The 12,320-nt window shown below is 34.9% G+C and overlaps 1 protein-coding gene across 1 annotated transcript in view; it reads right to left on the minus strand.

The window, feature by feature from the left end:
• The window catches only part of SEMA3D (semaphorin 3D), a 182,582-nt gene that overhangs the window by 99,690 nt on the left and 70,572 nt on the right, over nt 1–12,320 (minus strand). The window contains exon 3 of the mRNA XM_029928204.1: nt 8,806–8,966. Within this exon, the coding sequence (XP_029784064.1) occupies nt 8,806–8,966 (161 nt within the window). The remainder of the gene's footprint in view (nt 1–8,805; nt 8,967–12,320) is intronic.

Here is a 12,320-nt window from a genome sequence, read left to right on the forward strand (position 1 = left end):
ATTGTAGCTAACATAGCATTGAATACAGCATTTGAACATTTTATATGCAATATTTAATTTTGACACATGAGTTTCCAGAGAAATTATATTTAATTAATTTAAAAAAGATAGTTATTATCTCAAAATGAAAGTAAACATTTTGAGAATTAATTTCAAAGATCATTGAAAAATGAATCAATTTATATCCTATGCTCTATTATATCTAGGTTCTCAGATATAGCTGAGCTTACTTGGAATCAGATTCCAACAGAAATCTGCGGAAAAGCATGGGAAACAAAATGTAAAACAGAAAATGTTTTGCTTGAGACTATCGATTGTCAAAAGGTAAATAATATTAATAGAAAATTAACATTCTCCATTTGGCTGCCTCTATGGTTCTAGTTTGTACACTTCAGGAATGAAGTATAATGAGGATATATAATGAATTTGTAGGTAAAACAACACCCTTTTGAGGGCCATTTTATGGCTTTGGTAGTAAGGCAAGATGTTAAAAGAGAAGTTTTAGCTGCATAAAAATTCAAAAATGAGATGTTAGGTCAAGAAGCAAAAAGTTTCAAGGTAGGTGGCCAAGAATCCTACAGATAATTTCACCCATGGTCAGCTATAAAGACTAGGAAACTAGATATTAGACAGTGTTTTCCTTTCCCTAGAATAGGATATTTCATCTGAGACAATTCTATCACGTGTCCTATAACCCCCAAGGTGAGGGGTAGGTGCCAGGAAAAGAGCTTTCCTGGGAACTCAAGAAGCATTTGCTGTTGAACATGCAGTTGGTAGAACATTCTGGATTAATGTCCAAAGGTGAGAGAGAGAGAATGACAAGCTGCAGTGAAAACAGAGGCCAGACTCAGCAGCTATACTGGGATCAGACCAAACTTCTGAAGGGTGTACAGGAAAGGACACATGGTAATTTTCCATAGATGGGAGCCATACTTGTTCAAAAATGGGATGGCATGAGATCACCTTATGTCCTGTTCCAGAGTGTTGAGTGAAAAGACTTCAGAAGTTACCAGCTGGTGAAAATGCAATCTATCTCAGGATAAAACAAGAGAACACATCAGTCAGAGAAGAAATGTCAAATTTATCCCAGAGAACTCCAAGGGAAAGATCTCTAAAAAGAGGAAATACCCCCCAAAACTCACTAAGTCACCTTGGAAAGAAAAATCACCTTTAAACATCTGCAAGGACAGAAAGTTGAGAAGTGAGGCCCCTCTGACAAAGACAGTAGATACTTCTCTGAACCCTTGTCCTCCCTGCCCTGCCTGATTTGACTGCAGGGGTCACACACAGTGTTCAACAAGCTTAAGGGCGAGGAAAACTGCTAGGAAGAGACAAGAGAAGCCTCTGAACATCTCCCTGTCTGGAGCCTTCACTCACATAGCATGTCCAAATGGGGACAGGTAGAGGGAACAGAGGCTCCGTTTTATTACATCAGATGGGATATCTGAGTTGTTGGATAACAACCTTGAAAACCAAAGAGTGACCTTGAAAACCATTGGCTGCCTGCTGGAGTTACCCAACAGGTCCAGAAAAAGAAGGAGTTCCACAGAGTAGATTGAAAGGAACAGTGGGAGGTAACGAAAGGTTGTTTATTATTACATTCTGCAAGTTGACATACCAGTTGCTGTTAGATTAGTAGATAAAATAAATAACAACCGTAGTCTCAGAGAAAGTTATTTCTCATTAGTCTACTTGTCTGTCTCTATACTCCACTTGAAAAAAAAAAAAAACACAGAGAGAGGAAAAAAAAAAGTAAACCAAGAAAGAAATCCTTTAATGATATGAATACAAAAGCAGTACTTAGGTTAATAAATCATCTCCTTTGCGACCTGTTTGCTTACATCCTGGTCTGGAGACTCACTCCACCCATGCATGGTTTGAACTGCTTCCAGAGTGAGTAACATTTTCAGATGGAAGGATTCCAACAATTCATTAACTCAGAAGTCCAACTAACTAACATAACCAAACAGAGTACTGGATTTTTTTTCTGTTAACTATGACTCCACTAAAAGAGAGAGAGAGAGAGAGAGTGAGAGAGAGAGAGAGAGAGAAAGGGAGAGAAAGGAGAAAAAGAGAGAGTTTCAGCTTGTATATATAACTCCCAGAGTTTATATAGAGAGGGCTCTGGATTTGATATGAATTACTGCCAGGACTACTTAAGGCTGGCTGAAGTGAGGAATGTTCATTTGTAGTCAAAGTGACAAATGCCAAATAGTTTAGAATTATTTGTTTAAAAGCCACAGATCCTTAAACCATATAGTACAAATGTCAAAATACATTATTATTATTATGTCTACATGAACAGGTTTCTAATACATAACTTATAACTTAATGATAAACGGATGTAAATGTCCACTCACAGTTGACCACCTTTCTTGAGGACTATTAAAATTACTTTTTTTCACATACTTCCTTTGACTCTAGAGATGGAGTAAGACATTGAGGATTAGGCCAGGGAAATATAGTTTCTCTTATGTGAACTATGAGAAATATACACACAGACAGGAGAACGACTCTCCTCTACTCACGTTCTCCAATGTGTTTTTTCCTCCATCCTAACTGAACAAGGAAACAATAAACTGCAAGTTCCAAATGCAAATCTAAACTATTTTTCATTAGCCAGTCAACAACAACCCAAATTTTATCCATCCATCTTGAACTAGTTCAGATCCCATTCACATGTGACAACAGTAGACACTCAACTGACTTTCTTAATGAAAAAACGAAAAAGTAACACAGACTGAAGTAGAACAAAGAAAAAAAATATCAACTCAGTCACTAAAAAGTATCCCAAGTTATATTTCTACAAATCCATATAATCGGTTTTGTAGAAACCTCAGAAAACGACAGAACCAAATCAAAGGAGTATTATTTGGGATATAATTCTGTTAAGGTATATATTCAATGATACTTAAGTGATATTTAGTTATTTTATATATATATATATATTCCCTGTACATTATATACTTAGTGGAGGGGTGCCTGGATAGTTCAGTCGGTTAGGCATCCAACTCTTAAATTCAGCTCAAGTCATGATCTCACAGTTCATGAGGTTGAACCCCACATTGGGCTCTGTGCTGACAGTGCTGGGCCTGCTTGGGATTCTCTCTCCCTGCCTCTCTGCACCTCCCTGTCTGTACTATCTATCTCTCTTTCTCTCAAAATAAATAAACTTAAGAAAAAATATTTAGTGGATAGTACAACAGAATAATTATGTAGTCTTTAATTCTTTGAGTTCAATTGTAATCTACTCTCTCCCATCCCTATGTCACCCTAACAATGGTTACAATATTGAAGGGAAAAAACTTACAGATTATCAGGAACTTTGAAGAGCTCTGCAGCAGAATTCATAAAGCCTACATTAACTGGAGAGTCACAGAGAACTTTTCTAGAGGCAAATGAACTCTTACAGAAGCAAAAGAACTATTTGTAAAGGTTAGCCAATTTTTCAATTTTTTACCTCGCGGCATAGAGAAAAATAAATTACCTCAAGGATTCTTACTTGTAATGAATACTTTCCAGGGCTATCTCCTGAATGATAAATAAATCCTCCCAGTTAATCTTTATAATTCTCTACAAATAGACAACATATATTATTTTTGTTGATTGGTGGAGGAAAATGTTTATGTTCATCTCAGGTAGCCCGAGTTAATGGGAAAAAAGTGAGTCCCATAAATAATTTTTTTCCAGAAAGCTTGTTTTCTACTCCCTCTCTGTAAGTGATTAGAGAATCTGATTGATTCCTGAAATATCTTCTGCCTATGGCAACTTATTGATGCAAACAAATTGTGGTTACAGCATTCCTATTTTGTGTTTAAAAACTGGAATTGACATATTCTGGCCAATGAGTATGAGGAAGGTTCTAGAAAAGTTTTCTTACTCCTAAGAAATAGATAGAATAAGTGATAATCTTTCATCCCTTTACATTTTCTTTTCTGAATGTGATCCTTGAAAATGTCACAACCATCTTGCTACCAACCTAAGGATAATGCTGACAAAGAATGGCAGACAGAGCAGACGGGACCTTGATGATGTCATTAAGCAGATGATATTCCATCTCTGTAGCCCCCCAAACTGTGGACATTTTTATTATAGAATATAATAATACATTTCCTAATTTCTGCTAGTCCAAGTTAGGTGTCTTTTATTCTATGTGGACAGCAAGATAAATCGATTAGAGTAATACATTGGTCTCATAAGAGAGAAAAAGATAACAAAATCTCCAATTCAAAAAAAATTGAGGAAACATATTATATAGTGTCTTCTATGTAAAAGACACTGTACAATGTGTCAAAGGAGAATCAGAAGTGCATGGAAAACATCCCAGTCTCAATTCAAAGAGGCTATGATTTGGATGGGGGATATATTTAGTTATACTGATGCATAATGATAATTCTATGAGAGAGGACAACTGACATTGATAGTAGTATATATAATGCTCTACTAAACACAAATAATAGTTATGTCCTCTAAGGATGAAGACACCCTGGGGAGTAAAAGGCAATAAAAGGGTAAAATTAGATAAGTCCCTTCAAAATTCAGAGCAGTGAGGTAAGCAAAAAAGTGAATGGCAACTTCAGGAAGCTTTAGCAAAGGCACAAAACTTGAAAGTAATTCATTTTGAAAAGAACTAACAGAGCAGACTGAGTAAATGAATGAGAGAGAGGAAGAGAGGGAAGCAGAAAATAAAATGCAAGTGAGGGAATAATGAACAGTGGATAAAAATAAGACTGGAAACAGGGTGAGCCTGAGACATCAACAGAAATCTGGAGTTCATTCAAGTTCCCTGGAAATCAAGAACTCCAGAATATATAAACAGAGAAGAAATATGGTCAGATTTTTATTTTTTTAAGAGATAATACTGACGGTCATGGCGAATGGATTAGATAGGGAGAAAATGGAGATTCCCTTTTATAAGATAAACTCAGTTGAATAATGGTGTTATCACTTACACTAGAGGAAGATATTAAAATGGTTGCCACCTTATCAGTTTGGCCTGTCACCTAAGGCTTTTTGCTGGGTCTGCATCACAGCTCAGTTCTTTATCTTCCCCAGTGACTCTCACATGTGTTGATCCCAGTACACTCCCTTACAAATATCCTATAAAATAGTCTCCCTCTCCTAGCTGGCTTCTGGGGGAGTTCAACCTACAGCCCAACAGTAAGAACGGTTCCAGATCCACGTGCTTCCCTTGGGATGGGATCTTGTTAAGCTGGTTCTGATTATTCCATTTTGGACTAGCATTGCAAAAAGAAAATGTTGAACCGATGCATATCTATCCAGAACCTGTCCCACAGAGGGATCCACGGAGTGTTCCCTAGCTGAAGTCTTAGGGACCAACTGTGAAAAAGTCTACTATAAGAGAGGTTTCATATCCCCATGTGTGCTTGCACTAGCCCTTAAGTCCATTAAGACTTAGAAATTGTCCTATAGAAATTGTCTTTTCACTCAAGAAAACATCAGAATCTTATCCCTCTTATCTAAATGTCACACAATTTAAAAACAAAAGCAAAAAACAAACAAAAAACAGAACAACAGCAACAACAAAAACCTTGGTGTACTTAATTTTTACTTTCCAGAGGAGTAGAAATACTCTGAAAGGCTTAATTTTTACTGTCTTCCTCTATGGTCATTTACCCATTAAATCCTACTGAGCATATACCTGTACCATTCATTGTAAAAGACTCAAAATCTAGTTTGAATACAGTGAACATAATACAAAGAATATTAAAAAAAATTTTTACATTTATTTATATTTGAGAAACAGAGAGAGACACAGTGTGAACAGGGGAGGGACAGAGAGACAGAGAGACACAGAATCCAAAGCAGTCTCCAGGCTCTGAGCTAGCAGTCAGTACAGAGCCTAATGTGGGGCTCGAACCCAGGAACCGTGAGATCATGACCTGAGACGAAGTCAAATGCTCAACCGACTGAGCCACCCAGGCTCCCCAATGAAGGGTATTTTAAAATATTTATTACTGAATTTGTTTTGTAAAGGATGTTGCCATCATTTTTGGTGATTCAACACTAAAGGCCAGTGGCAAATATGAAATGATGATGGCGATTTTTCAATAGACATGTCCTTGTTTGTACAAGAACTTTCAAGTAAACATATATCCTAAATCTTGACATTTCAATGGAATACTCTATACAGATTTTTTTTTTTAATTTAGCAGAAGAAAATATCCCTAGCCAGTCATTCCTAACTCAATTACGTGTTGTAGATTGCTTTAAGTCTAGAGAGTACAAAGGACATCCTTCAGCCCCATGGAGTCCCAACATGTGTGGTTTCTTCCACAGAGAAGTTTGGATTTTTGCCGAAGGGCATGGAGCCAATGCAAACCACGTAGGTCTAAACACTGCTAAAGTTCTATATCTTGACACTTAAACTTGCTACTGTGGAGTACCTTTTAGCACTGGAGTGATTTATATAAATGTTAAATGTGGATACCTACATAAACATAAATTCTTTCCTTTTCCTTGTATACATAACCTCTTTATGAATTATACATTTTATAAAGATAAAGAAATATCAGTTAGGCAGCAAATCTCTAGTATACCCCCTAATTTTACAATGTGTTCAAATAACTATTTATTTCAACAATATCATGAGGGAAATCAATATTTAATAAACATTTATTTTATTAAATATTAGCACATTTCATGGATGGAATGCAGCCAAAGACAGATTTGCTTAAAATAGTCACAGAAGGAAGTTATGTTATCAGAATTTATTGTAAGCGATGATGTAATGCACCCATTTCAGATAAATGAACTTCTTCTTCTAATCCTAAAGGCAGAGAATAGCAGAAGAACAAATTCCCTTGAAAGTATGACTTGCCTTTTGCTATTACACTAAAACGGAGACATATTTGGAAAAATGCTTTGTTAGCTAGGCAGCAGCTCTTAAAGCAAAAGTGTGATACTGACTAAGATTTTCTTTGGTGGCTTTCCTAAAGGAGTGATCTCCTGCTAAGATATTTACTAATTATTGAGATATTGGTTGATGCCACCAATAGGCTCTCCTGTGCAAATATTTTTTTAATCCTAAAGAAAATACATATCCTTAAAATAAATGATATGGAACTATAATGGCAGAATGAAGGTATGCTTTTCAAATTCTAGCCCATAATTCACTTCTAATTTTACCTTAATGTAAATAATATCCAAACTATAAAATAATTATCTTTTTTAAAGAAGATAATATTATGAGTTTCTATTATGAGTATTTTGATTATCATGTCAACTATGGCTAATATTTTACCCTCATTGTTTCTTCTAGAAACATCCAATATTTGCATATACATTTGTATTCAAATATTACTTCTTTATCAAGTCTGAGCACTCCTAAGAAATATCTCCTTCCGGGGTTTTGGGGTGGCTCAGTCGATTAAGCGTCCAACTCTTGATTTTGGCTCAGGTCATGATCTCAGGGTTTATGAGACGGAGCTTCATGTCAGGCTGTGCACTGACTTCAGGGAGCCTACTTAATATTCTCTCTCCCTCTGTCCCTCTTTTCTCTCTGTCTCTGTCCCTTCCCTGCTCATGCTCTCTCTCTCTCTCTCTCTCTCTCTCAAATTAAATAAATACATTTTTTTAAAAATCACCTTTTCTTTTGGTGGACCTCAAAAATGTACAGAAGAGCTACTTAAAAAATAAATTATCAAAAGGCAAAAAAGATTGTTTCTGATGCAGGCATTAGTTAAGCAATATTAACATGTATGGAGATAACTATTTCACCTATGTAGACCAAGCCCTTAGTGTTGAGAATACTCAAATAACTGAACAACTAATATTTAGGTATTAAAAGCATGTAAAAATTAGAGGTTTAAGTTCAGTGGTCATTACAGCTGGAAACTATTTGAAGCTACAAAGTCCTATGATAACTTGTAAACAACTCTTTTGGAATGTAAATAATTCTCTATTAATTCAGTGTTGGGGATTATTGACATGAAATCTTGTAATGGCTCCTAGTATTTTTTTTAATACTTCTGAAAAAGAAGAGAAAGAAAAACCAATCTAAGATGTCTTGTAGATGTAGAATGAGTTACATACTACATCTTCTCATCAGTCATTCAGTCATTCCAGTCTTGGTATCCATCTTGGCTTGCATAGATATTGATATTTGCTAAAGTACTTGCTGATCATAATTTATAAGGCCTAAAGTGTGGCAGTCTTTCCTTTGAGTATTGCGTTGCTAAATGAAAATATAAAGCACAGCAGCAGCGCTGTTTTTTCCTCAATAACTAGGATACATTTTCTTTTAGTGCTAGATTGTTCATAATGAGGCCATAGTTGAGGTGTTAATAAGCCTCACCCTGAGGGTGATTGGGCCATAGGAGAGACCTATTCAGTTAAAAAATAAGAGTGTAAAAAAAACCAGTGTGGTGTTTAAATGGCACCATGGTCACATTGTCAATTTAAAATATGGTTATTTGTTAATTGAAAGTTAACAAAAACTTAATTTTACAATAATTGCTATGAATATAAATGTTAATCCTTGATGACTAACTCATTTGGCAGCTTTTCAGTCTAAAATATTACATTTCTCTTGTGTAATCCTTTTCATTTATATTTTCAAAGGTTCTATTATTATACTTATTCACTCTTAACAGAGAACATGCATAGGGACTTAAATCCACAAAACTCCAAAACGTATATTAGAAGCCAGGTGTTCTTTCAATCTTTTCTTTTTGGACATGTAAATGACCCAGTGCATTTGACACTGAGTCACTTAAAATGAAAGAGGAGAATGACATAGATGAAAAGAAATGCGTTCAGTCAACTATATATAAATAAACTGACCTTCTTAAAATTTTTGTTTAAGTCAACCAGGTTGAGCAGGAAGATGTGGTCCTTGGCTCCCACAAGCAGCCTGCCCCTCTCCTCATCCAGCAGAATGGTTTGGAAATCTAGTCCTTCTGACGACCCCAAAAATGGGATGCAGCTATTTGAAAGTAGCAAGTCTATGGGAAAGTAAAAAAAGAATAGAAAGAAAATAGATATTAATTAGTAAAATATTTACTTGCCTCAATACATATACTTTTGCACTTTGTAGATGCATATATTCAGCATGAATGTTCCAATTTAGATATAAGCCAACAAGATACAGTTTTTTAGCACATACTCACTTAGAAATCATTGTGATTTATTATATTTCTTTTTATTGATACAATATTGATCTTACATATGAAAAATGCAAGATATTAAAATGAGTATCAAAGCAATTAAATGCAAATATTTCACAACTCTGTTCACCTTCTTAAGTTACAAATGAAAGCATCATTTTGTAAACTGATTAGATCAATCAATGTATGCAAAGTAACATGAGACTAAGTGTATGATAAATCTTACAGCATTTCTTCTCCCCTACTTTTGAGAATGTTAAGGCTCACGACTCTGTTTGGAGGATTATACTGTGCCTATTTCATGCGTTCAGGAAGTTAAAGAAGCCAAATCCAAGAAAATGGATTCTGAGAGATAATATGATCCTGAACCAGTAATGAGATCAAAATTTAAACCAGGAAGGGATCTTGAAAATCAATTAATATAAATGCATGATTTTATAGATGAAGGTATTTAATTCCAGCAAGGTGGCGTCACATGCCTACAGTCTCAAAACCATGTGATGGTAAAGCTGACATTGTAGCCTCAGTCCTAGCTCCGTTTCTCTTTGACATTTGTCTTATGTCCTAATTTATTTTTCTTTTATAATTGTGATATGGATAGATTCTTACCAAATTTAGGTCTGAGTTTGCAGAAATACAAATCTTTTCAATAGACTTCACCTCAAGTATTTGTCATACTGTCTCATTTTCTATAGCCTTATACTATTAAATATCAATAAAATAATACTATCACTCATCACTCATTAAAGTCCATTAGATGTTGCTGGACTTTAAAACTAAATCATTATTTTCAAGTAAGTCATTACTAATTGATGAGAAAAATATAAAGAAACAGTGTCTCAGAAACAGATATCAAGATAACTTCTAAAATGTATCATGGCAGTTTGCAACCTCTTTAGATGGATATTTGAGTCTTTTAAATTTAAAGCCTATATATTCCATACATCAACTGTGGGATTTATTGTTATTTCATATTTTGAGTATTCTCTTCACTCTTTTCTCTAATTTACAATGGTTAAATGTCATTTCCCTTATTCATCAAGATAGATTTTGGTCTTAGTTTTGACAAACTAAAATGCTGTATGCTGAAGAAAATAGGAAATTATCTGAATTCTCAAGTGAGTGTGGTCTATTGATGCTTATCAATCATGTGTTATGTGTACTGGATAGAACTCTGAACCCTACACTAATTATTTTCTATTAAGCTAAATGTAACTTTAGTAGTTTTTCGGGCCAGAGACACATGGAATAGTAACTTTTTAGCACCTCCAAATGCAGTAAGCCTAATTTTGTAGGGCTAATAACCAATACACTATAACTATAAAGTAGAACTGTGAAAGAATAATGGAACCAAGTGAATAGTTAAGGCAGATATGATCTAACGCCTCAACATAAGAAAACGTATCACACAAACCCTAATTTACTGAGGTGATTCAGTATGTTCCACAACATCTCCCCTTGTTTTTATCAAAGATTAAAATGGGCAAAAAGGAAAAAATATGCAAGGGTCTCCAAGAGTATATCTTGACCCAATTAACAGAAAAAAAGTAGGTTATATGACATACATGTTATTAGTTCAAGTGCCCATGGATAATAATTAACTATTTTGAACCATGTATTTGCATTGTTCATTAACAAAAGGAAACATGGGTTACCCTAATGAGTGTGAGATTTGTGTCCAGACCACTTGGGAAATATCCCAGACTCACAAATCTGGCTGTGATCTAGGAAAAGAAACTTAACTTCCTGTGCCACAGTTTTCTTCTCTACAAGACTGTAACAATAATATAAATGAGTAAAAAATCAAGTAAGTGTGAGGACTCAAGGACATAAATGATGAGCATCAGAACGGAGCCTGGCACACAGTAAGTGCTATGTACTATCAGCTATTACAATGACAATGATGTATTTTTTATATTCTACACTAAATCTATAAAAAGGGAGACATAATATCTCCCAACTCATATAATTCTTATAATGATTAAAGGAGATAACTTATAACTTTCTTAAAACAGTACCTTGAAAATAGGAAAAGTTCAATAAATATTAACTTACTTTGAATATGACTTTTAAATTCCAGTTTGAGCCAAATAACTTCTGTTAAAGAAGAATATTATTTTCCATTAAGCCTGACTTGTGAAGATGAGAACTTCTCTGTATTTCTTTACAGTATTGGACTCATATTCAAAAACTATTCAGGCCACAAAAATGTATAAGAATATACTATGTTAGGTATTGAGCATATAGTTAAGGGTGTGGTCACGGCTGAGCCCTGCCTCCACAGGGCTCACAGATCAATATATAAGTAGAAACATATACAGAATACATTATAAAGTAGATTCTAACACAAGTATACACAAAAGAAATCTTTCAAGTAATTAATTGTGTGTCACTTCACAAAAGAAGATAACAATTGACAGCAGTGTTGAAGGACAAATGGAATTTTTCAGGAAAGATATAGAGAAAAGTTGACTTGAGGCAGAAGAACACGGGAATGTACAAGTGCTTGTATCATCGTACGTCACACTCACCCACTACATTTTTAATATGTCTCCTACTTTGCAGTGTGAACTCCTTCAGCACAAAGACCATGTCTAACTTATCTTTGAATCCCCAGCACGAGCTCAGTGTCTGAGACAAATTAAGTACTTATTAAATTTTTGAGGAATTGAAGGAGTTCGATATGCTAGAACATACAGAATAGATAAAGGCAGCCTCCAGATAATCAGAGACTAAAATGGCAGGATGGGGAGTCTGGTTAACATGGAGGTAAATGGAAGCCACTAAAATAGGTTCTGCAGAGAAGTGACAAAGACTATAAATGAGTGTTGAAAAAAGTCTGGGTGCAGTGTTCAGGATGGATGAGAATTGGAAATGTAGGAGCAAGGAGGCTTTCCCAGAAAGATGGTAAGTCCCTGAATTATGGCAATGCCAGTGAGAGGAGCAAGATGTTGAAGAATCATGAATCTCATTTGTTGTTTCCACTCGTACAGCAAGGAAAACAGAGTTGAGGTTGTCATTTGCTTTATTTTCTTTAACCGTAATCAATTCTATTTGGTTTAGTTTCAAATTTGACAAGGAAAAACAGCTGCAAAAATAGTGACTAACGTAAAGTATTATCATTTCAAAATGATTTAATGTTGCTTTGTGACAATGTTAGCATCAAAATGATTAAAGCATGCTTCACCAATC

Source organism: Suricata suricatta, chromosome 2 (assembly GCF_006229205.1).
Source record: "Suricata suricatta isolate VVHF042 chromosome 2, meerkat_22Aug2017_6uvM2_HiC, whole genome shotgun sequence".
Taxonomy (NCBI): Eukaryota; Metazoa; Chordata; class Mammalia; order Carnivora; family Herpestidae; genus Suricata; species Suricata suricatta.